The 27,413-nt window shown below is 38.1% G+C and overlaps 1 protein-coding gene across 2 annotated transcripts; it reads left to right on the top strand.

Moving 5' to 3' along the window:
- The first annotated feature begins 271 nt into the window (after positions 1-271).
- UBE2W (ubiquitin conjugating enzyme E2 W) lies at positions 272-27,413 on the top strand. Of its 2 annotated transcripts, none has more exons than XR_014492192.1 (6): positions 272-766; positions 10,038-10,129; positions 20,374-20,476; positions 22,463-22,618; positions 23,934-24,025; positions 24,964-27,413. XR_014492192.1 is itself a non-coding variant. In XM_083360183.1 (6 exons), the coding sequence occupies exons 1-6, from the start codon at positions 752-754 to the stop codon at positions 24,975-24,977; spliced, it is 456 nt and encodes a 151-aa protein (XP_083216309.1). In that variant the 5' UTR covers positions 272-751; the 3' UTR covers positions 24,978-27,413. The 2 variants fall into 2 exon arrangements, 1 of the variants encoding a protein (XP_083216309.1); XM_083360183.1 differs by having other exon boundaries at positions 23,950-24,025.

The raw sequence follows: 27,413 nt of genomic DNA, 5'->3' as shown, positions 1-27,413 counted from the left end.
TAATATATTCTGTCTAGAATAAAGAGAAACTATTCTTTTTATAGCATGTTAAATGTTAACACACATTTTGAAGGTAGGTTATCTATAGCTGTATCTGAAACATAGGTCACTTGTGATGTCATTGCTGTCGATATGGACGAGATTCCAGGAGACAATCAAAATGCCTTGCTTTTCCTCAAAGCTCATTAAGTCGAGCCCTACTCTGGGTAACCTCACATCGTCCGTGACGTTTCTTTGGCCCCCTTCCAGATGCAAGGCCGTAGTCAGAGAAAGGACATGCGATGTCCGGTGCGTCCACGAAGATATATATACACGTATTTTTTTTATAAACCGCCTGGCACCCTATACTCGGGAAGCCAGCACAGCACGCACGTGGCCTATATGTCACCGAGTTCTGACGCCGTAACAAGAGGAGCTAAGCTGCTACGGTTTGTTTTGAACCTTTTGGGCGTCGTTGTTTTTTTTTTTTTTTTTAAGGAAGGCCAGAATTTCAGCAACCCACTCGAAGAGGTCCCGTGCCCACCTGGCACCAACTACGGCAGAGCCTCGGGACGCATGCGCGCTTTTCACGGGATGGCCGGAGTTCCCACGTGACCCGGAGGGGTGGGGGGAGAGGCGAGGAGGAGAAGGAAGCGACCGGGGAAGAGTGCCGGCGTTGCTGCCGCCGCCGCCGCCGCCGCCGCTCTCCTGAGTCTCTCCCGGTCCCGGCCGGCGGCGCCGAGAGCGGACAGTGCGGGGAGGCGGATTCATCATGGCGTCCATGCAGGTGAGCAGCCTGCGGCAGGCTGGGGTGGCGTGTCGGCTCGTCCCCAGGTGACTCTCCCGGGAGTACGGAGGAGAGTGGGGCGGAGAGCCGCGCTGCCGTCAGGGGTGGCAGAGGAGGAGTTGGTGAAGGTTGGACCGGAGGCTCTCGCCCTTCTCGCTCTTCGCCTGCAATGACTTCCGTGGAGCGGCGGCGGTTGGAGCCGCTCTGGCGTTTCCTGCCCGAGCGATTGGCAAAAGCCTCCGAGAGAGGAACTTCGTCCTGAAGGGACGGCGAGAAGCCGGGCGAGGGGCAAGAGAAGGCCAAGGAGACCTCTCCCCACCTTCGTCTCCCTTCCCGGCTGAGGAAGGGGCTGGCGAGGGGAAGGAAAGCTGGAGAAAGGCAGGGGTGGAGGCGGCAGGGCCAGCTTGGGCTTCGCCGGGGAGAGCAGGTGGCTGTTTCCTAGGTGTGGCTTTCAAAGACTTGGGCTGTGCTTGGCCTGGCTTGGTTGGTGGTGAATGTGGAAGGGGCAGTAAGAGGCGCCTACTGGCTGAGGCAGGGCTGTCGCTGCTTCAGGAAATGAAATATCTGAAGCATCCGTTGTCTTCGGAGTCCTTTGAAGGACCATGTTGCTCTGGAACAGGGGTCTTCAAACTTGGCCCTTTTATGACTTGTGGACTTCAACTCCCAGAATTCCTCAGCCAGCTTTGCTGGCTGAGGAATTCTGGGAGTTGAAGTCCACAAGTCATAAAAGGGCCAAGTTTGAAGACCCCTGCTCTGGAAGTAAGGAGACGAAGAAGGAGTTTCGGTGGAGTGCCTACGTGTGAGGGTTTGAGAAAGAGGAAGAGGTCAGGAAGTCTTTATGGAAAGTCCTTTCGGTGTGCTTTCTTTTGTACCTTAGTCATGGCATAGTTTGTTTTTGTAGGAGTGACACTGGCACTGCAGTCTCCATTGGACCTATCTTTCTCTGTATGAAGATAAGAGTTCGGATTATTTGTCTGGTCCCATAGACCGGGGGGGGGTCCCCAACCCCTGGTCTGTGGACTGGCACGGCATGCCAGAAACTGGGCTACACAAACAAGCGAACCCCATCCATGGGATGCAGACAGCACATGAAACCATGCCCCCTCCGTCCATGGGAAAACCTTTTTTCCATGGAACAAGTCCCTGGTGCCCAAAATGTTGGGGGCCCCTGCTGTAGACCAATTACCCTGACTTCAGGGATGTCTGTGTAGTACCAGGATTTCAGGGTCTCCAAGGGAACCAAATTCAAAAGAGTGGTGGAGAGAGGTGAAATAGGTCCTGAATAATCTGTTCTTCCCACTAAGTGGTCTATTACTGTTATCTTCGACACATTTTGATGGCAGGCGTATTCAAAAACAAGTACCGGTATGTATGAGTTGTGAAATTCTAACTAACGTTTTTGTTTGCCTTTGTGTTGGAATCAGGAAGTCAACCTAACCTAATTGGCCACTGCAAATCTTCTTGTAATATCTCATTTGCTTTCTCCCCCCTTATCCATAGAAAAATCTCCCCACAACCATTTCTACAGTTTTGTATTTATTTCTATTGCTTTTTAAATTAATAAAAAGGACAATACAGTACACAAAAATAATAGTGATAGTGATACATATATTGTCAAAAGACAAAAAACCCACATAAAAATTATTCTAACCAAAAGTGAAAAAAACAAAAATGTAATGTCTTTTATAACAATAAACAGTTACAATTCTATATATGTCTAGTGTAAATAGTGAAGACACATATTCTGATACATTTATATGATTATTTTTAACCTATTTTATTCTGTATAAATGAGTCCCATATTTCATTATACTTGTCCATGCAAAGCCTACGTCTATAGGAAATTCACTCATAGATGGCAAGTGCAATCAGGTCTTCAATCCATTGAGTGAAGCGGGGCATAAATATATCTTTCCAGTGCTGCAATATTAGTCTTTGGCCTTAATAAGAGCATGGATAATGAACTCACCTTGTCTTGTTCTCAAATTCCATGAATTAGATATGTAATTCAAGAGAATATTACCCCCTGAGAATTTTAGTTTTAGTTGTACAATCATATATCATCCAATACTTTCTCCAAAGATGTAGCTATAAGACATTGTAAAAACATCCATTTTAAAGAAATGCTACCATTATTACATCTACAATAAAATGCTATTTTTGATAATCCTTTCTATACGTCCAATAAATTCTAAACATTTTTCTTCTATAAGCTGTAATTGGAGGTCCATTGACATTCTTACTATAGAAGTTAAGATAGTCTCCCATTATCTAGATAATATAGAAACATCTAATTCTATTTTCCACTCATTTTTCAACATTTGCTTATTGAACTGATTTTTTGATAACAAATATCTATAAAAATAATAGGTTTTTTTTTAGTTTTAAAGGATTTAACAAGTTGTTCTAGTACCTCAGGTGCCTTAGAAACAAAATGCTGCTCTTCCAAATAATGTAGCCAATGTTATAATTGTAAATATTGCCATTGAATTATATATGATAGATGATTTATTTATCTTTGTGCGTAGGATAAATTAAAAATTCATCTTTATCTTCTATCATTTGGTCCAAAGTCAATATGTCTGCTTCTAAGCTGTTTCTAAGGGACGTGGTGGCTCAGTGGGCTAGGGCGCTGAGCTTGTCGATCAGAAGGTCGGCAGTTTGGTGGGTCGAATCCCGAGTGCCGCGTAACAGAGTGAGTGCCTGTTACTCGTCCCAGCTTCTGCCAACCTAGCAGTTCAAAAGCACGTAAAAATGCAAGTAGAAAAATAGGGACCACTACAGTGGGAAGGTAACAGCGTTCTGTGCGCCTTTGGTGTCTAGTCATGCCGGCCACATGACCACGGAGACGTCCTCGGACAAGCGCTGGCTCTTTGGCTTTGAAATGGAGATGAGCACCGGCCCCTAGAGTTGGAAACGACTAGCACGCATGTGCGGGGGAACCTTTACCTTTACCTTTAAGCTGTTTCTATATTTGACTTTCCCATGCTTGTTTTTTAAAATAGTATTTAAGAATTATTGAAGTAGTATCCTGCTCCTTAAAAATGATTTACAGAATTAAAATAATATACTTTCATACTGAAAACTGTCAACAACAAAGATCTGAAGAAGACATTCTTTAAGCAGTTGATGTAATCAAAGAACTATAAATGCCCAGATTACCCAAGTCTTCAGAAAGATTTAGTAACCATAGCTAGAGACTGCCTATCAACTAGGAATATATGTAACTTACATTAAACCAGTTTTTCTTTTTAAAAATATATATGAAGAATTAATAGTTGTGCTGACTATCACAGCAAGTCCACCATCCAATTAAAAAATGTTTTTGCCTATCAAATGTTGGCTCATACATGCATTCAATATCTATATCTCTATCTATATATCTCTATCTATCTATCTATCTATCTATCTATCTCTATATATATATCTCATATCTATCATCTATAATAACATAAAAACTAACAAGATACAAAGTAAAGACAGGAACAATGACAAAGAAAAAGTAAAAAATACAAACAAAAAAACAGTTGCTGATTTCCTTTTCAGCAAGTATAATTACAAATAAAAAATACCTCTTACTCTGTGGTTACAAAAACATTCTCTTTATTATATTACCTATTTTTTCTAGTTATTAAATCTGTAAGTCATAAGTTCATTATTTTCTGTTTCACACAAAAAGTCTATGAGGGGCTTCTACTAAACCAGACATGTCAAACACAGGGGCCGGATCCGGCCCTCGAAGTGGTTTCATGTGGCCCGCGAAGCCATCCTGGAAACAGTGAGGGAACGGCCCCCACTGCCTTGGCCCTGCCCAGAGACCCTCCTTCTGCCACAGACCCTCAGATCTGTCCCACTCCTGCCCAGGCCCCCATAGGCACCCTTGATGCAAATGATGTAGAGCTGCACACGCCCACCCAGTAGGCCATACACACTCTAGCCACGCCCACCCAGTAGGCCACGCCCACCCAGGCCACACCCACCCGGCCCCTTGAGGGCAACTGCAATGCTGATGCGGCCCTCAATGAAATTGAGTTTGACACCCCTGTACTAAACTAAGTCAATTTAGCTATCTTTGCAAATTCCATCATCTTCACCAACCATTCCTCAATTGTGGGTAATTTGAGTCTTTCCACTTTGGTACATATTTTTATACATATAATATTCTTGCTGCAGTTGTGTAAAAATAAAGTTCCATGACTTTTTTTTTCCAGTTCCTTGTCCATAAGTCTCAAAAGAAAGCCTCTGGTTTCTGTTGTATGTTAATCATCAAAAGCTTCTGCAGTAGTGTATTCATTTGCATCCAAACTTTGCTGGTGTTTTTACACATCCACTAAATATGATAAAATGTCCCTTTATGTTGTTTACATTTCCAACATAAATTTGAAATACATCCTATGCAGTTTTTCTGGTGACATATACCAATGATCCATAATTTTATAGAAATTTTCTTTGTTATAACAAAATGTAAATTGTATCTTGTCAACCACTTATTTTCCATTTGTAAAGAGTTCTATTTCCAATTCAGTCTTATATGTTCATACATTCTTTTATTTATTTTAAAGCTTTTTGATAATTATGTATAGGAGAGCCATGGACAAGTATATCACTTTGCTATTACATCTTCTCTTGACTTTATTTTGTATTCTCCTTTAAAAAATCTAATATCTCGTGGTAAGCTAATCATTTATGTTTGCTTATTTTACTTTATCAATTGTCATTGATAAAATACTTATTTTGCTGAGAGCCAGAGAGATATTTTTGGACAAAATCTGGATGTATATTCCATATTCTCAATATGGTACAACTAACATAATGATTTTTAAAATCTATGTTAACCTTAGTTTTATCATATGACAAATAATCATGCCATCCAAATCATAGATTGTGTCCTTCTAGCTCCAGCTCCAAAAGTCTTTTATTTCTCAGCAATGCCCACTTTTTCATCCAAAATAAACAACAAGCAGCAAAATGCAGTTTTGCTCTTTTTGTAGAAGAGGAGGCAGAGTCAAGAGGGGAATCAATCTGGAGTCGTTATGTTCCCACAATTGGTCCAAGTCCAGCTCTTCTTGAATTCTATTAACTCTTTATCTAGTGCTAATTTAGTGCTGACTGTTAGTTGATTAGATTCTTGTGTATAGGCAAGAGTAATAAATCAGCTTAACTAGAACTTAATATGTGGGCCTGATTCTTCATGCCTGACAATCTAATCAATTAAGAAGGAGAGGCAGAGCCTGGGGGGCAGAGTCAAGAGAGGAGTCAGCACTAAATTGGCGCTAGATAAGAGTTAATGGAATTCAAGACTGGCTACCCTTGAACCTCTTAGGGATGTAATGACTCCAGGCTGATTCCTCTCTTGATTCTGCCTCCAGGCTCTGCCTCTCCTTCTCCCACACTTTGCTCTGCATCTTGTAACACCTTACATTTAAACAGTGGCTTTCTCCCTTTTTATACAAGGGTAGGTATGATCACAAGGGTGCTTCAACTCTACCCATTAGCTTATTTCCCCCCTTATGTGGCTCCCAGCATTCTGAGGCCCCTTCCAGGTTACCCGGTCTTTGCTGTCTTCCTGTTGCCACTACTAACCAAACATAACTCTTTGTGATGCAGTTGCTAGCCACACGAGGCTTTTTTCCTCAGGCAGGATCTTTATAAGACATGGGGGAGATGGCCTCATGGGTCCAGCAGCTGCCTTGTCAAGGGCCAGAGTGGGTATGCCTTGTCAGCAGTAAGAGAAAGAAGATGGCGAATATCAGTTGGGATAGTAGAGCTCAGGACATCAGGGGCCCCGGAGTGCGAGATGGCGAGGATGATTTTTGTGGCACACTGCTGGGCCAAGCTTTGTGCTGTGAAGGACTTTGCTGTGTGCTGGGGGTCGGTGTAATGGGATGTAGATTATCTTTGGGGCAGTCAGACAAGAGAGGAGAAGCTCCTAATGGATTGACAGTCAGAGGAAGAAACTTAGGAAGGACATGCCCTAATGGATCAAGCAGTTAAAAGTGGCGGTGGGAAGTTTGTACTTTCAGATTTGCAAGATTCTTTTTATGTGGCATTATAGTAAGATAGAATTAGCTGATCTAGTTGCGGTTCCTTTCTGATTTACTTGGGACGATGACATAGGGGTTTTTAGCACGCCCAGAGTTTTGCTATGCCAAGAAGCCCCTTTGTGTTGTGCTGCTAGGCTGAGTTGGAGCTGGGTTTCAAGTTGTGAAGAGCTTTGTGTGGCGGCTGGGGTTTGTTGCAGCTCCCTTTAGCCGTGTATGCTATAGGATGTGGGCAAGCGTTTTAGCATCAAAGAGTTTTAATGTTTAATATTCCCCACCTTTAATAAAAAAAAAATCCTTGATGTTGGTGAACATTCTTCAAGCCAACTGTGATAAATTCAAAGCAACTGTGTCTTTTCCCAGGTTCACAAAGCTATCCTCTGTGATTTATGGAAAAGATAATGTTTGGCTTTTTCTGCTTTGAATCTGAAACATTGCATAGCTTTAAAAAAATATATGTAGAATCAGTTTGATATAGTAGTTAAGGCATCAGATTAGAAACCAGGAGATCATGAATTCTAATTTCTCTTTAGGCATAAAACCAGCTGGGTGACCTTGAGGCAGTCACTGATTCTCAGCCCTAGGAAAGCAAATGGCAAATCATTATTACCTACAAATATATATTGGGTGAAATGTCTAGGATAATAAGGTAGGGAAAATGTGCATAGCAAAGGATTACTTTTATTCCAGCTGTTTTGGGGAAAGTATTGTCCTAAATTCAGGGTCATCCTCTTTTCAAATAACCATGACATTTAACATATGCTGCTTGGTAATTCCTTATGACCATTATAAAGAAGCTGTCATATTCACTTCAAAATAATCACTCTATTTTTCAAGCATTTCTTACTAAACTCTCTGGAAAAAGTATTTCTCAGCAACAAACCGAAGTAGGAAAAATATAACAACACACTTTCCATGTGTTTGAAGATATATTGTACAGACCTTAATTTAAGATGAGTCTTTAACTTTAGTAGCTAATAAATGTTCTCTTGTAATCTTATACACATAACTTAAAACTTGATTATCCTTTGGTAAAATTCCTGGGATAAAGAATCCAAGGGTGATTTTGAGAAGAAGACTCAAAGGCACATGGCAGGTTGTATGAGAAAAGAAAGTAGAAGGGAATCCTGTTGCCCAAACAGACATATACTCGCATAAGTTCTACCTCAAATTTTCCTATGGAGCTACTAGGATACTAAATACATTCTATCCTATCATTATTTTCTGAAATTCTAGAAGAGATTTAGGAGTGTTATCCTATAAATAAAAGGGAGCTACATAATTATTTAATTAAATGTTTTAGTTAGTCTGTTTCACAGGCATACTTTGCAAAAACATACGGGTAAGTCAATCTTTAATAAACCAAAACATAGCTTTATAAAAGGTAGTGACTCTAAGTATATGTTTGTTTATTATTCTATACATTTATGTAACTAGTGCTTTAATATCAACTTCTGGAACTCCCCTACAAAATAATAATATAAAGAGGAGGAGTAAGAGAAGATGACAGTGAACGAGCATGCTCATTAATGCAGAATTTTAAAAGGTACATTAAAAGTGGAAAATAGGAAGTGAGAGTGAAATGAAATATTCAGGAGATAACGAAATAGGGCAACATTCTGAAAAGAAGCATTCCTGTATTTTATTAGCACACACTGAAACAGTTTGTTCTGGATACCGTTCGTCCACTATTTGTATACATTTTTCCAATCCTCAATATTCTTTTTTAAAGCTGTCTCCTTAAACTTTGAGGTTTAAATAAATAAGTGATAGACTATTGGCAACTTATTGGGCACATACATATATTACAATCTCCATAATTAACAGAGGAAAGTGAAATTCTGTGCTCATATAATTTCATCAGTATATGAATATTGTGAAACTTAAGGAGGATGCACTATGTAGTAATTGTTTTGAATATGAATTTATTCATTAAAGTATATTTCTCTATGACTTCTAGATTGGTTTTCCTGCATCTGCTTCATGTCTTTCAAGTAAAAGTATACTTTCACTTTTTATCCTCATGTTTACAGCAGCTCATTTTTGTTTTATTTTTTTTCCTCAGGCTGACTATAAGAGTGCTAATCTAACAAATCTAGAAGGCACCAAGTAGTGGAAAGCTATAGTTATCTCATGATTACTTGGAGAATACTTTGATTATTATTTTTTTTAGCTGCTGGGTGCAGAGATGTAATTTTACCCAGTTATGTACTACTCTTATCTATTCAAACATTATCTATTTGATATAATACTGTAAATAATAAAAACCAGTTTCTACAATTTCCTTATACCTTCATGCATTAATTAATTAACATATTTTTTCCCATTCAAGTGTGTTCAATTCTCAGAATTGAGAATTGCCATGAAAAATCCCTGCAATTTTTGATGAGATTTTTCTGAAATGGTTTATCTTTGCCTTCTGAGAGGCTTTGTGCCTAAGAGAGGTCTAGAAATCACAGTCTCCCAATTCTTAACCACTACACCAAATTGCCTCTCAATATATTAATAGTATGATGCGATGTATGTTTCCTCTGAATTATCCCTGTATATTCAGTTAGGTTCACTGTTAAGTAAGTTTCACATATTTGCAGTTTTAAATTATGTGAATCAATTCTATATCTGTTTTGAAGTCGTGCTACATATATAGACAATTGTTCAGATAAAATTGAATTACTAATCATAAATTTAATTGGTGCTCAAGCCAATTTGTATAGTATAGAATATCTAGATAGTTTAATTGAAGTTTCTTTACTTTCTGATATTTATTGTGTTAAAGAAATGTTGAACTTCATCAATAAACATTTTATATTGGATATCTGTTTCTTGTGCTGTACTGATTTTCTATATAACATATTTTGTTATTTGTGAAGTACAGTCTACCTGTCCCAGTCTTGTTCAGTTCTCTGGAATGATAACCAGTATGATATTCATTTATTTACTTATTTGTCTTACTAGGCTTATATGTTATTTGAGTCATTACCAATTCTTAGCAGCTTATGTATCCTTAACCTACCTTTGTATGTAAGATTAGAACAATATATAATTAAAAATAAAATGTAAGCTGCTGTTGACTTGCTATACAAAATGCAAAGCAAATATACACATGGTGATTATAGTGTTTAAGACATAAATAACAGGCTTGGCCATTCAGATTGAGCAATGTCTTATACTATATAGATAACATCTTTAAATACTTTATGAAATGTTTTAAGATTTTTCTTTCTCTTTAGAAGAGGCTACAGAAAGAGCTGTTAGCTTTGCAGAATGACCCGCCACCAGGAATGACCTTGAATGAAAAGAGTGTACAAAATTCAATTACACAGTAAGTATATGTATTTTTATTACTGTTGTGAAAGATACGACTTGTAGGAAAATGCAAATATATTTGCCATTATTGTATCACTAAATACTTCGTTTGATCCACTTATCCAGTTTACATTGCTATCAGACTTGGGTATAAATAGTGTTTACTTAGATGCATGTTTAAAAAGGATACCGTGTGGCAGGATGGGCAGCTAATAAATTTTACAAATAAATATTTAAGTAAGTGATGGAGAGTTCTCTGATATTTTATCACAGTTTAAACCTTTTAAACAAACTAGGTTTGTGATATTGAAGCATGAAATACTGTTTTATAACACAGATAGGCAATATGATGCCTATGATAATAAATGTCAATCCTCTACTTATGAATTTATTTATACCTATATGCATAGTCTGTGTGAATGAGATATTTTTTGTTTTGGGGCATTGGCAACTAATTTTGTCTGTCCCTTGTCATGAACAGATTGATTATTTTGGAGTTCTCTTACCCATTTTCTACTACAAGGTGGCAGGATTTATTCATGAGGGGGGCCTATACGATGATTATGAATGGAGTTGTTTTCCCAACTGTTATTTTTCATATTATTATGTTTGGTTGTTTTTAATTTTGTTAGCTGCCTAAAATTGCTGATTGCAAGATGGGTGGCCATATAAATTTACTTAATTAAATAACAATTTGGTCCAGCAAAGTGCCAGATGAATGCTTTTGGGCTTTGGAGGGTACTAGTAAGAATTCCTGATGATCAGCTGCTGAGACCTTAATCACCACTCCATGGCCTCTTTTTTTTATGTTTCCCTTAGGGCCACCTGGTTTTTACAGTCTATCTTGTGCATCCTACTCCTTACATATAATCACTCATACCACAGCTGGTCCAGAATCAGCAGAATGGGTAGTTATGAAAGTATGTCAGAGTGTGCACAGTCTTATTGCGTGAGATAACCCAGGAGTAATTTAATTTAATTTTTTAATTTTATTAGATTTATATACCGCCCTTTCCCGAAGGACTCAGGGCGGTTTACAGGGCATTTTAAAATCACACCAATACAAAATACAAAAGTTAAAAGACAATTAAAAAGATTAAATTATCCCTGAAAATAAAACCCCAGTTAAAATTCTCAGCCTGGGCCAGAGAGCTCAAAGAGCCAGGTCTTCAGGTCCCGGCGGAATGAACGCAGGTCAGGGGCAGTCCTGAGCTCCACGGGCAGCTGGTTCCAGAGGGCAGGCGCACCCACAGAGAAGGCCCTCCCCCTGGGTGTTATCCGCCGGCAATCTTTTACAGTAAACAGTGGTCTACATTAAATGGTGGTTTATCTTACACTATATAATATCATACATCAGGAACAATATACATACACCTGCTAATACAGCAGGATCCAACAAACACCAGTTAACAGCAGGAAACGGAAGAGATAGAACATATCAGCAGAGCCTTCCCTTTATACAAAGGCTCTTAAAGAGACACAGACCCTGCTGAGTCATTCCCATCATTACATCTTACATTACATAAGCTGGTTAGCTGTTAAATCATTACCTTGACACTCCTCCCATTTAAAGCTAAACAGCTGTTAACCCAAATGCTTTCAAGTCGCTTGACAAAGGAGTCAACCTGGGAGCGATTCTTTGTAATAAAACAAGTCATCAACGTAAGCTAACAGGAAACAAACTGCACCCTTATACTGCACAGTGTATAAACATGGATCTGCCTTTCTGCTTCTAAAACCTAACTCTTTGAAAGCAGCATCTAAACACTGATTCCAGTTTTTTGCTGACTGTTTTAACCCATATATGGCTTTATTCAATTTAAATATATATCCATATTCCTCTAATTCAGCATTTAAATATGCACTGGTAATATCAAAATGATATATGGTATAACTGCGTGTAGCTACTAAAGCCAATGCTAACCTTATGGCCTCACCTCTTACTGTTCGTGCAAACACTTCATCATAATGAACGTTTTTCTGTGTAAATCCTTGCGCAACTAACCGTGCCTTATACTGCAATTCATTATTGTGCAAAACCTTCTTTTTACATACCCATTTACACCCCATAGCCTTTGTTCCTCCTTGTAATCTCATAAGGGTAAACACCTGATGCACATTCATAGACTCCATTTCTCTGTCCATAGCCTCCTTCCATTTTATCCTGTTCTACTTTACGCAATGATAACATCTCTTGGTAATTACGGGGTTCATACTTTACACTATATGGTCTAACCTCACTGAGAACCGATCAGAAGGCATGCCTTTATTGCTACATTCAGACCTCCTCGGTATCATCTCTTCCTGTGTTTCTGTTACTTCTCTCTTTACCTTAGGTCTATCCTCTTCTATTCCTACTATTTCTGACCTGCTATCCTGTCCTTCCTTCATTGGGCTTTGTGTAGTCTCTCCTTCCTGAGAACGAGCGCTACATGTTGGCATGAACATCTCTGCGTTAACATGCGCCCTGTCCAATTGTTTTGTTCTGCAAAACTAGCAGACCTTGAAATCATAACCTTCTTTGTTCCATCTGTGAATCTATATTCTTTAGAACCTGGCTCATATCCAACAAACCTAAGTTTCCTGGCCTTTTTCTGTCCTTTCCTTTTGTTGCTTTTGGGAATATTCACCCAGGCTTAACTGCCAAATGTTTTTAGGTGAGCCAATGAAGGTTTCCTTCCATATAACAGGCAATATGGAGTTTCATTGATAGCAGCACTCCATACCCTGTTTACTAGATAGTTGGCTGTTTTCATGGCTTCCCCCCGGAATGTTTTACTCATTCCTGCATTTGCCAACAGTGAGTCTTTCATGGTTTGTAATACGTCATTCCTCCGTTCAGCCACACCATTTTCTGCTGGCGAGTACAGGTTCGTACATCCATGCTTTATGCCTAAGTTCCTCAGCTACTTTTGGAAGTTGTCAGACATGAACTCTGTTCCCCTGTCTGTTTGCAGCTGGCATACTTTATGGCCATAGCTTTGCTCTACAAAGTTCACCCATTGCCTGAACTGTTGTAGGACTTCTATTTTGCTCTTTAATAAATAGCAAAACCCATATCTGGTGTAGTCATCTACTAAGACTAGTACATACCTAGCCCCTCTTAGAGAGGACGCCATAGAACCAATTAAATCAGCGTGCACTAACTGCAAAACTCTGTTTAGCTTGAGCTTTTCTTACTTACAGGATACACTCTGGACTTTGACTCCTTACAAATAGTCGCAGTCTAAATATGTACTGCATTGTTTAAAGTTTAAAGTCTGGCATCCTTTGCAGCACTCCAAAACGTGCATGACCTAACCTCCTATGTAATAAATGTACACAATTATCATGTTCATGCACAACCATCCTGCTGCTTTCCTAACATGTATAAATTATCCATCTTACCACCTTGTGGATAAATCCTCTCACCTTTCCTGATGATGTATTGACCCTTTGCAAACAGTACTTCATACCCCATATTATCCAAGCTCAAAATATTGAGTAAATTATGGTTTAACTCTGGTACATATAATATATTATCCAATGTTTCTCCAATACCCAGTACATAAACTTTACCTTCCCCTTTAACAGCAGATTGTTGTCCATTAGCCAAGCTAACAAATGTTTGTTTAGCTGGTCTTAGGTTTGAAAACATTTATGGGTCATTTGCAACATGCTGACTCACCCCACTGTCCAACAGCCAAGTGTTTTTTTCAGTTACTGTTGCTGCCCGGGAAAATGTCGGTTGTGTAGCTCTACTACCTTGTTTTGCTGCTCCTCTGTTTCTCCTCTCAGGGCAGTGTCTCTGGAGATGCTCTGTAGAACCACATGTGAAGCAGCATTTCACCATGCAAATGTTCTTGGCTGCTCTACTGGCATCTTTGGACATTGCAGTTTTAGGCCTGGTCTGTGCGTTGTCATCACCTCCTCTCTGCTGCCTTTCCAGTCATTTCTGTTCCTCCTCCAACAACCAGCCAGTCAAATAACTCATGGTTAAGTCCCTCTCTTGCATGGACTCTAAACCGGTCACTAGGACGTCCTATGAAGTGTCCAATGAACTGAGCATCACATACACATTGTGTGCCTCAGTAAAAGTCATTCCTCTTTCTTTTAACTCTAGGAATGTCTTTCTCATGGACTGCAAATGAGTAGACATGCTCTCTCCCAGTTATTTTCCCTCCAACGTTCAAAACATTTCTACAGGTTAAAATTTTCCCAGAATTAATTACCTTAAAATATTTTAATATTTTCATGTCTTGAAAAATAAGTAAGAAAAAGACACAAAAAGAAGGACATAGAAAAAGAAAAGATGTGGGAAAAAAGAAGAAAAAAGGGGAAAAATATACTACTTAAAGTACATATCTCTCTTGAACTAGTATACCCTTATTTCCAATTTTTTTCTGTTCTCTTTACCTATAATTAAATCCAATCATCTACTTTTTAATTATCCATTGAAATTTTCATAAAATCAATTACATTTAAATATTTAAAACATTTTCTTTATGTTGATCATCCCACACATTTTTATAGTTCTCATATCAAAAAACAAAAGAAAAAAAGAAAAGAAAAATACTTGGAGGGTTCATTCCTCTTAAACTAAAATCTTTCTATTTCTTCAGCCATATTCAAACAAGTGTTTAATTTTTAAATATTCCCTCTGATACACCCCATCATCTAATTCCTCAATTCTCACTTTAGCCCTTTTCTTTTGCCAAGCATCTTTCTCAATTAATATATTCCATTGCATCAAAGAATCTTTCCATAATCTTGTAAATGTAGTTGTAGAGATAGTAGGCAAATCAAACTTCATGTCTTTGTAAAAAGATTTTGCCCCTTCATATTCATTGAAGATTTCTCTCATCATCCCTTGTCTCCCCATTTCTTGTGGTACTCCCAACAGCTCAGCAATCCATTTTGTCAAATCTTTTTCTTTATCCTCAAATATACTTTGTGGTCTTAGAGTACAAGTTTTCTTTTCCATGCTCAATGTTTCTTGTCATTCTCCACTTGAGTCTCCACTAGCTTATATTCAGTTGTCTGCTTTACATGATCTCTGTCTCTTTTTGTTTTCTGATCATTTGATTGTTGTGACGTTAAATTGAGAATGCATTCATTTAAATTTTCAAATTCATTTTTAATTTCCTCGTGGTTTGAAGTTAATATCATTTGCATTTGTTGTAACAGAACATACTTTTCCTCCTGGTAAGTATTTTTTTTTGTATGTTCTTTCTCCAGATCTCTGATGCTCCATAATGAAGGTCACAACAACAGGCTTTTCTTTCTGGGCTGTATATTTGTTGTTGTAGTTAGCTGCGAAGTGGTGTCCAACCCATCGCGACCCTATGGACAATGTTCCTCCAGGCCTTCCTGTCCTCTACCATCTTCTGGAGTCCATTTAAGCTCACGCCTACTGCTTCAGTGACTCCATCCAGCCACCTCATTCTCTGTCGTCCCCTTCTTCTCTTGCCCTCAATCTTTCCCAGCATTAGGCTCTTCTCCAGTGAGTCCTTCCTTCTCATTTGGTGGCCAAAGTATTTGAGTTTTAGCTTCAGGATCTGGCCTTCTAAAGAGCAGTCAGGGTTGATCTCCTCTAGGACTGACCGGTTTGATCGCCTTGCAGTCCAAGGGACTCACAGGAGTCTTCTCCAGCACCATAGCTCAAAGGCCTCAATTCTTTGGCGCTCGGCCTTTCTTATGGTCCAACTTTCACTGCCATACATTGCAACTGGGAAGACCATAGCCTTGACTGTATGCACTTTTGTTGACAGGGTGATATCTGTCTAGATTTGTCATGGCTTTCCTCCCGAGGAGCAAGCGTCTTTTAATTTCTTGGCTACAGTCCCCATCTGCAGTGATCTTGGAGCCCAGGAAAATAAAATCTGTCACTACCTCCATTTCTTCCCCATCTATTTGCCAGGAATTGAAAGGGCCAGATGCCATGATCTTGGTTTTCTTAATATTAAGTTTCAACCCAACCTTTGCACTCTCCTTCTTCACCCGCAACAAGAGGCTCTTTAGTTCTTCACTTTCTGCCATTAGAGTGGTATCATCTGCATATGTTAGGTTGTGATATTTCTTCCGGCAATCTTAATTCCAACTTTTGATTCATCTGTATATTTAGGGCAGTATTTTCATCTACCACTAGATGTCAGCACCAGTCCATCTTTCAATTTTCTGTATTCCCCCCCCCCCCGTAAACTTAATTCATCACTTTAGTTTAGAGGAGGGTGGAACAAAGTAGTAGTAGTAGTAGACTTTATTGTCATTTCAACAATATACAGTACAGTACACAGTGAAATGAAACAGCATTTCCCCAGAACCAAGGTGCTACATCAGACGACACAAATCAAAAGAAGAGCAGAACAACAAACTACACATAACTCTAAAAACTTAAAAACTACAAATACAAGTATTTATAGTTCCAGTTTCTTCGTGTTGAGAATTCTAATGGCTTGTAGGAAGAAACTGTTACACAATCTGGATGTCCGAGCCCGAATGCTCCTGTACCTCTTTCCAGATGGCAAAAGAGTGAAGAGTGTATATGAGGGTTGTGTGAAATCAGCCACAATGTTTCTGGCTTTACGGATGCAACGTGTGATGTAAATATCCATGACAGAGGAAAGAGCAACCCCGATGATCTCTGCCATCCTCAATATTTGCTGTAGGGTTTTCCGATCCGAAACGGTGCAGTTTCCAAACCAGGCAGTAATTCAACTACTCAGGGTGCTCTCAATAGTCCCTCTGTAGAAGATTGTGAGGATGTGTGGTGGAAGCTGTGCCTTCCTCAGTTTCCTCAGAAAGTAAAGACACTGGTGGGCCTTCCTTGTTATGGAACAGGTGTTGAGGCACCAAGTAAGATTCTCTGCCAAATGAACACCAAGAAATTTGGTGCTCCTTACGATCTCCACGAAGGAGCCATCGATGTTCAGCGGAGAGCGGTCGTATTTTGTCCTCCTGAAGTCAACAACCATCTCTTTTTGTTTTGTCTACACTCAGAGACAAGTTGTTGGCTTTGCACCAGTCTATTAGCTTCTCCACCTCCTCTCTATATGCTGACTCATCGTTCTTGCCAATGAGACCCACCACGGTCATATCATCAGCGAACATAATGATGTGGTTCGAACTGTGCATTGCTACACAGTCGTGTGTCAGCAGGGTGAACAACAGGGGACTGAGCACACAGCCCTGAGGGGCCCCAGTGTTCAGTATGAGGATGTTAGAAATGTTATTCCCGATCCGGACTGACAGGTCTTTCAGTCAAAAAGTCCATGATCCAGTTACAGAGGGAGGTGTTCAGGCCCAACAGGGCCAGCTTCCCCATCAGGTGTTGGGGGATAATAGTGTTGAATGCTGAACTAAAGTCTATGAACAGCATACGTACGTATGAGTCCTTGTTTTCTAAATGAGTGAGAGCTAGATGGAGTGTAATAGAGATGGCGTCATCAGTGGAATGATTTGAGCGGTATGCAAACTGCAGTGGATCCAATGTTACGGGCAGCAGGGTCTTTATGTGCCTCATAACGAGCCTTTCAAAGCACTTCATGATGATGGGAGTAAGTGCAACGGGACGGTAGTCATTGAGGCAAGACACAGATGGTTTCTTCGGCACAGGAACGATGATCGTTGTCTTGAAGCACTTTGGGGCAACAGTGGTGCTCAGAGAAATGTTAAAGATGTGAAAACATCTGCCAGTTGGTCTGCACATCCTCTGAGCACTCTGCCAGAAATATTGTCTGGTCCTGCAGCTTTCCGTGGGTCGACTCTACTTAGGGCTTTCCTCATGTCAGCAGTGGAGAGACAAAGTATCTGGTCGTTGGAAGGAGGTGTGGTCTTCCTTGCTGTCACATTATTCTGTGCTTGAAAACGGGCGTAGAAACTGTTCAACACATCTGGAAGTGAGCCATCGCTCTCACAGGCAGATGGTAATATTCTGTAATTAGTGATGGCTTGCATGCCCTGCCACATACACCGTGTGTCGCCACTGTCCATAAAATATTGGTGGATGCTCTGGGCATGTGCACACTTTGCTCCTCTGATGGCCCTGGACAATTTGGCTCTCGCTATTCTTAGGGCTACTTTATTGCCTGCCCTGAATGCAGAGTCTCGAGTTTTCAGTAGAGCACGCACCTCTCCAGTTATCCACAGCTTCTGATTGGGGTGTAAGACAATTTTCCTGGAGACTGTAACATCATCAATTCACTTGCTAATATAGCTGGTCACTGACAATGTATACTCCTCCAAGTCAATGGAGTCGCCGTTGGTTGCAGCCTCCCTAAACATGTCCCAATCAGTGCATTCAAAGCAGTCCTGAAGAGCAGAGATGGCTCCTGCTGGCCAGGTCCTCATCTGCTTCCGTACTAGCCTTGAACGCCTGATGAGTGGTCTGTTTGCTGGAATTAGCATAACAGAGATGTGGTCTGAATAACCAAGGTGGGGACGGGGCTTCACCCGATATGCACCCGGGATGTTTGTATAAACAACATCCAGCATGTTTTCCCCTCTGGTTGCAAAGTCCACATTTTGATGAAATTTAGGGAGCACAGTTCTGAGATTTGCATGATTGAAATCTCCGGCAACAATAAATAATCCGTCAGGGTGTGTGTTCTGCAGTTCGTTGATAGTCCGATAAAGTACACAGAGCGCTTCTTTAGCATTAGCGCTAGGTGGAATATACACTCCGAGTATAAAAGCAGTGGTAAATTCCCTGGGTAAATAAAAAGGTCTACATCTCACAACCATAAACTCCACAAATGGTGAGCAGTAGGTGGAAACAAGGACAGAGTTTATACACCATTCTGTGTTGATGTAAACACACAGTCCACCACCACGGGTCTTACCACACAGAGCTTCATTCCTATCTGCACAAAACGCGGCTAACCCATCCAACTGAATAGTAGCATCCGGAACTCTATCACTCAGCCATGTCTCCATAAAAACAAAGACACAGCAATGTCTGTACTCACGCCGTGTAGCTTGCTGGAGTCTGATGTAATCTAATTTATTGTCCAGGGAACAAACATTTGCTAGCAGGATAGATGGTAAAGCAGGCTGACTAAAGTTAGCCTTTAACCTACCCCTGCTCGTTTTCCTCGCTTCCGCTTCCTCTCGCACCACTTCCGATGCCCCCTCCTCCATCCGTCGGCTTCTGGTGACGCCGAGGTCTGAAGACCTGGGCTTTGGAGCAAGCTGAGATTACACAGCTTCCTCTGCAAATCTTCGGTAATAATGTCGTTGAAGTTGTTGGAGTTGTTTCTGAGTTTCCATAGCGTCTGGCGATGGTACACGTAAACACCAGTTGCTCTGACATCCATATATTGTGTGAGACATAAAAAACATAAAAAAGATAGCACCACTTAGGATCTGCAGTGGCCGCTGCGAGCTACTGCCGTGCCGCCAAAAAAAAAAAAAAGACACACACCCTCACTTTCGGAGGATTTTTACTTCTGGGTTTTTTTCTTTTTTTTTCCCCTCAGGAAATCAGTCAGGTAAAAGAGATAAAATCAATCTTCTTACCCAGTTCAGTCACGCTGTTTACAATCACGCTTAGTTTAGTGCTTTTTGGCTTCAGCTGCATGTAGCTTGGGCTAGTCTCATGAATGATGCTAACCTTTCTTCTGTTGGTTTTTTTGCCACCTGGCTGCCATTTTTTGAAATGACTTGCTGGTGTCCCAAGGGTGCTTTTTTCAGGACATAACTGGACTTCCTTGTTTTTCTTTGAAGACGTTTCACTTCTCATCCAAGAAGCTTCTTCAGCTCTTCTTCAAAGAAAAACAGAAAAGTCCAATTGCCTGTTGAAAAAGCACCTTTGGGACAACCATGATCTGGAAGACTGAGAATCTCCATTGACCTGCTGGTGGTTTATCTTTTTTTTTTATCGTCAATATCTATTCTTCCAATTATTTCTCAACCTCCTCACAATTTCTAAGAGGAAAGATGACAGTTTGAGAATGACTCAAGGGGCAGTTAGGAAGATACCAGTACATACCGTCCATTGCTCAGTTGTCTGGGAAATGGCAACCCAGCCTAGTGATTCATTAGAAATTGAAGAATTCTCTGTTTTGGATTCAACAGTCCAATTGTTGATACAATATTTCTGTAACATAACTTCATTATTTTTTTTCAAAGGCCAATATTGTAGAGAATATTACTTTTGGTAAAGCACATACAATGACCTTTTAAGAAAAAAAGACAGCCCGATAACTTACATCAAGTTACTTACAGAAGATCAAATACTATGGTTATGTGTTTTCATCATTGTAAACCATTTTCTTTCCCAAGGTGGATAGTAGACATGGAAGGGGCTTCTGGAACATTATATGAAGGGGAGAAATTTCAACTGCTATTTAAATTCAGTAGTCGGTATCCATTTGATTCTCCTCAGGTAATTTATCATATGCTCAATTAAATTATAAAATATTTGGTAATATTGAATGATTATTTTATTATTTTATCCATTCAATGACATTGTAAAGCTTCACCTGTAAAAAAAATAAATTCAAAACTCAGGCTTTAGCAGGAAAACTCATGGGTTACAGGTTTGGGGGGGGCAGTGAGCTACACAGATTTACATAAACTTGAATCCAAAGCCATCATCAGTTCAAAACTTGACATTGCAAGAAATCTTTGAAACAATCAGAGTTGAGAAGGAAATTTGCTATAATGTAACAATACCAGGGTTCAGACCTCACAAGCGACCCACAAGGTAATTGCAAAGTTGGATCTTTCCATCTTAGCAACTTGGTCCCATGCGACTTCCATTTTTTCTCCAAATTAAAGAAATACTTCCGTGGGCTATTTGAAACAATGAAGAGGTAAAAAGTACTATTAGGCCAGACACGTCAAACTCGTGATGTCACATGACGTTGTGCAACATATCGCAACTTTTTCCCTATTGCCGGCAATGGGGTGGGTGCAGTTTCAGCGTGATGTATCCGGCCCACGGGACGGCAGTTTGACATACCTGTATTAGGAAGACAGGTTTTGAACTGTATATTCTGAATTGCACGGATTCACAGCACAGGATCAGGATTAAAAAACTTCAAGTTAAAAAAGTTAAAAAGAAGAGTAAAAACAAATTAGGAAAAAAATCACATTGAGAATATTTGTCTGACAAGAATTAAATATATAAAGGTGTAAGTCTTCAACTTACAACAGTTCATTTAGTGACCATTTGAAGATACAATGACACTGAAAAAAATGACATGACCATTTTTCACACGACCATTGCAGCATCTTCATGGTCATGTGATCAAAATTCAGCTGCTTGGCAACTGACTCATATTTATGATGGTTGCAATGTCCCAAGGGTGATTATCTTCTATGACCGTCTGACAAACAAAGTCAGTGGGTAAATAGTGATTTTGCAGTAATTCTCTTAACAATGGTGGCAAGAAAAGTAATAAAATGGGGCAAAACTCACTTAACAAATGTCTCACTTAGCAACAGAAATTTTGGACTCAATTATGGTTGTAAGTTGAGGACTACCTCTAGGCAGTAGCACCTGAAGTAACAGAATGTACATAACAGAATATAACCGAGAAACCACTAAATTGGAAGGGATATTGGAGGCCTTCTAGTCCAATCCCTTGCTCAAGCAGGAGATCCTATACCATTTCAGTCAAAAGGCTGTCCAGTGTTGGAGCATCCATTACTTCTGGAGGCAAGATATTCCACTGGTTAATTGTTTCCACTATCAGGAAAAATTTTCTTAGTTCTAGGTTGGTTCGCTCCTTGATTAGTTTCCATTCATTGCTTTTGTTTTGGAGAATAGATCTTCCTTGTGACAGCCCCTCAAATATTGGAAAACTGCTGTCATTGTCATCCCTAGTCCTTCTTTTCACTAGATTAGACATACCCAATTCCTACATTCTTCATATGTTTTGGTCTCCAGCCCCTTGATCACCTTTTGCTCTTCTCTGCACTCTTTCTAGTGCCTCAACATCTTTTTTATATCATGGTGACCAAAACTGTATGTAATATTCCAAGAGTGGTCTTACCAGGGCATTATATTTCATATGATCTTGATTTTATCCCTCTATTAATGCAGCCTCTGACTGCTCTGGCTTTTTTTGCAACTGCAGAACGCTGCTCGCTCATATTTAAGTGGTTGTGCACTAAGCCAGGTACCACCTATTCTGTACCTGTGCAACATACTGAATGATAAATTTCATTAAATTCAAGACTGACATACTGCGATATATGAAGGATAAAATTTGATTCATACCTTTCACATGTCTCAGTTAATTTACAGATTATGTCCACGTTTGAATTCAAATGTTTTTTGTATAAAAATGGGGTATTTTATAAATAGTATTAGTATTTTTATCTATAATTTTAATAAAGTATTAATTTTATTTTTACTTTATAGGTTGTGTTTACTGGTGAAAATATTCCTGTTCATCCTCATGTTTATAGCAATGGACATATCTGTTTATCTATTCTAACAGAAGACTGGTCTCCAGCTCTTTCAGTGCAATCAGTTTGTCTTAGCATTATCAGTATGCTTTCAAGCTGCAAAGAAAAGGTATAAATTTAGAGATAATGTCATTATAAGTTTAATGATAGTAGAATGTCCCACTCTGAACCAATTATGTTTCTTTTCTCTTTAATGACATTTAGTGGACCCCTAAAATAGCTACATTGTTAAACAATACACTTTAAAAGTGCATAAGGGTTAATTTATATAACTGCAATGCAAACTAGTTAAGTAACAACTAACCTTTTTTTTTCTTTCCAACCTTTGGAGACTAAGAAACAATAATTATCTTCAAAAGAAAGGTCATTACCTAGTTTCACTGAAATTAGTGTGAATTCCTGCTTCATTTTGCCACATTTTTTAATTCACATTGAATTGTTATTTCAAGAAATCCTGAAAAGTTCATTGGAAAGCTTATGAATGTGACTGGCTGATAATGGGTATTCAGTGAGATATTTGTATACTTAGTGAGCTTGATATTAATAACATTTTGAATGCTATCTCTAAAGCAAATTAGAGATATTTAAAAATCCTGTAATGATTTTCTGTCTAAAATAAAATTCAGCTTTTAGCAAAGCACACTTGGGCATCAGTGAAATTTTCCTGGCTCTTTGTATAGTTGCAGATCATTTGGTATATGTTGCAATGTTATATCTAAATTGTGTCTCTCCTAGATTGAGACTATTCTTGTTTGGCTTAAAAAGAACAAATATAAAAACACATTCGGGCAATATAGCAATCCTTCTGACATACTACTCATACTTGGTATCTTTTACTAAAAATACATTATAAATACTAGATGGTTCATACACAGAATACAGTTGGAAGAACTTCTTCCGATATATTTAAAGTGTGTGATGGAGAAGGAGTAAGAGGAAAGCTTCTGATTATTATTTCCTCTAGAAACTGCTATTTAAAGTTTGGCAGAGAAATATTTTCTCATATCACTTAGCCATGTATTATTCACTTCTTTCTTTCTTTATCCAGTTTATTTCTTGACACAACTTGAGGGTTTTTCCAAACCTGGATTGACTACATGCTAGTTTTGTCTGGTTTGTCCAGCCATGAGTAGAGAGATATTATATTTGCTTAAATATATGTGTCAGTACATCAGGAATTATAAAGTCACCTGAAGTATTAACAATTTATTCCCTGAGAGTTGACCAGTTTAAAGTATTGAAAATCAGGAATAAAATCTTAGAAAAGGAACTTATAAATGCCAGATTTTTTTCTCATTTCAATTAATGCATTTCTGAAATTTCCTTTTTCCCTTCCTTTTCTTTGTTAGATGTATATCCTATTTTCAATTGAGCCACTGATGTGCAGTTTTGTATAATTGAAATAGGTTTATAATTTTATATAGTTTTACTTTATTGCAGAGAAGACCACCAGATAATTCATTTTATGTAAGAACATGTAACAAGAATCCAAAGAAAACAAAATGGTGGTATCATGGTAAGCACTTACTTTGAAAACAATATTCTAAATAATGAATAATTAGTATGTAATTTACAAAGCTTCTTGTATAATGCTTGAATGTTTAAGTTTCTTAATATTCACAAATAATACTACAAATGAGTCTACTAGTACATTACTTAGACTTGTCTTAATGAATTCAGGTGAGAGAGATCTATATCTTATAGGCATATGAAAATTTCAAATACAGTTCTTTTCCAAGAAATCTGCTAGGGAATGAAGTATTGTCATTCTGAACTGCAGAAGCACTGAAAACAGGCTTTCCTATATGTAATGCAGATGTTCAGCTTTAAGGATTTTACTTATATTGAGAATAGCCATTAATAAATGAGCCAGTTAGTACATTAAGTGTAAAGGAGTGCTTCATATCAGTAGAATGAAATAATGAATAACCTTACTGCTCGGTATAAAAATCTTTTGAATGAATAGATCATTAATAAAATAGAATTGAACTGAAGAAATAGGTTGCCAAAGCTAGCATAAAATAAAATGCAATGAATAGTTTAAAATATAACAATTTCTTTATTCTGCATGGAAATATCAAGACAAAATAGTATAGAGGGTTTTTCTACCACTTCTCATCCTCTAAACCCTTCATGATGTGGCACAGCAACAGATTTTTTTTCCCAAATCTTTCACGGTTTCTGAGACTTGGGGCTTTTTGTATATTTGCATTTTTGTTTGAAAGATGCACTATTTTACTGAATAGGCAGTTGAGCATTGTCAGATTAGTGTGAACAAAACAAGGCAATTCAATGGTTCAAAATTACATTGTCTTCTCCAGAATTTATAATTTAAACCTTATTTAATTGATTGAAGTGGTACTGTTAGGGGCTATTCCAGATAAAGATCTTCATAAGTTTTAAAGAATGTACATGTGCACAATATAATATTTTACATTTTGTTTTTCTTTAAAGATGACACTTGTTGACACCATCATTCTATGATTCTCCTAACAGAAGATAGTCCTACTGAGAAAATGAGCACTTTGATCATTCAGTCTTTGAACTTTAACCTTCTGACTGGAAATGATAAATAGGCGATGAAGACTACTTCCTTTGACTGAATTTTTACTAGTATGCATTCTGGGCGCATGTTTATCGCTGGTTCACACCATGCTACTGACATGCCTTTCGTAGTCATACAACGTTAATGCTGGAAAATGTCATTCAATTTTAACATTCGGAAGAATTCCAGGTCTTCATGTATTGTGCAATAATATGAATTTCTTGGTGGTTTTGGTATATCCATTGCCGCAAAAGATTGTTTCAGGAAACATATATGCTTTCCAAACAATAGTTTAGATGCATGATAGGGCCTATGAAAGGTTTTAAGTATATTAGGATGATAAGTAACCTATCTTTTACTTTGAAAGCCACCTAATTTGTTTAGATATGGATTCTGTGCACTGTGATCACACAACTAGCAGCATAAGTTAAAACATGCTTAACTAAGAAATTAGTAAGATCATTGCATATTTACTGAACTGTCAGTGTCTTGACAAGCAAGTTTTTTCCAAGTTATGTCAGCAGAGAGGTACGTTCTATGGTAAATAAATATCTTTTGTTTTATATGTGTTATGTTTCTGAAGAAAGGTATGAATAAGGCAGAAATGGTTTAATCAAGGAAAACTTTGTTATGAAATAGAAACAGGTAGCAGTGATAAAACTGATTTGCTGCAGTCCATGATTGGGCTTGTTAATATGTATACTAGAGCTATATTCCTAGTAGATTGCACACTGTTATTTCATACTAGCCTTCAGCATGAGCTCTGTTGCCTACATAATATTTCATTTATTTATGTGTCTAGAAATTTTTGAGTTCACCATTTCTTTTGTGGTCTTATATGTCATATTTGAATGTTACAAAACAATATTTTCACTGAAAAGCTATCAGAAGATATTTTCTTGTAAAATATTTCTTTATTAACATTTATCTTGTCTTTTAATTCTGTACCATAAAGGAAGAAATACATTTTGGACAGAGATGAACTGTTTTGACAAAAAAGTGTGGATCTTTTTATTTAAACAAGACAAATATATATAAATATATATATTTTTCTTACCTTACTTATCCCATACAGCCATAACACTTTTCCAGGTTTTCTTTAAAGATATGACAAAAACTAGAATTACCTTTTATACAGAAAAACAATTGTTAAACAATAGTGAATTGATCTTCACCTATATGTAATTTTATGATACTGGATCTAGGCTGTCTTTTTAGGAAGCAATGATGTGTCTTTTATAAACTTGCTACCTTTACACATATGCAAACTTTCTATTTCAATGCTCTTTTTAATGTTGCCTTATTGTTGCACTAAAAATCAAATCTAGTAGTCAATAAATGAATGTTTGAACTGCAGAGTAACTTTCTTACTTGATTTTTAAAGTAAGAATCATATAAGCAAAACCAATCTCTTAGGATTAGCTGAAAATACTCTAGTGTGTGTGGATTTTTTTAACTGCTGCATTGAATCTTACAAGTTTTATAGATATGTACATACTACTATAGCTATATTTAAAATCAATATAATTGCTAAGCTCAGGGGTGGGAAGGAATGAAATGAAAGAAAAAGTGTTCTGTCCAGGCACTGAATTCCAAATTATTGTTAGAGCAATGTTACCTTTTTTGTTTTAAAGAAAATGATTGGCCTCTTAATCAAAAATAAGATACTGTGGGAAAACTTGTATATAGATGTTTATATTTTTCCATTGCATTATTAATGTTACTATAATAATTTTTGTTCAAACCAAAAATAATGTTGATGTTGAAATTTGTATTCCTCCTTGATTTTCTTCTTTTTCCATTTGTAAATTAAATTGTGAAAACATGTTAAGTGTATACATGAAGGGTACCACTGAATATTTAAATGGAATCTTCATAGTTCCACAATTCACAAAAACTATGTATTCATACATTTAAATAATGTCAATCTGTTCTGTAATTCATTAACAACCTCCATATGTCTAGAGGTTCAATTTCTCATCTTAAAGATTAATGCAACTGTTTCCATATAATATCTGATTTTTAAAGGTTGGTTACACAATCCATGCTTTAGTTTTGCATGTATTTTATTTGCCTATAGATTTCTCAGTTTGGATTAAATCAAAATTGCTCAACAAAATGCTACCTGGGTTGTTTTATACTATTTTGGGGGTATGGAGGCTGTTTAAATATGTAATAAGGATTTTAAACCAAAATTGTATCATTTGGATTTCCATAAACTTATGATCCCACACTAATGCCTGGAGGCAGAGGAAGAAATCAAGGTTTGCTTTTTTCGCTTTACCCTTAAATTCTGTGTCACCTGAAAATCTGTTTGGGGAAATTATGGAGCTCACGGCAAAAGTATATGAAATAACAT

The sequence above is a fragment of the Vipera ursinii genome, assembly GCF_947247035.1.
Source record: "Vipera ursinii genome assembly, chromosome: 3".
Classification (NCBI taxonomy): domain Eukaryota; kingdom Metazoa; phylum Chordata; class Lepidosauria; order Squamata; family Viperidae; genus Vipera; species Vipera ursinii.
The sequence above is the reverse complement of the archived record's forward strand: the minus strand, read 5'-3'. Positions and strand labels throughout refer to the sequence as shown.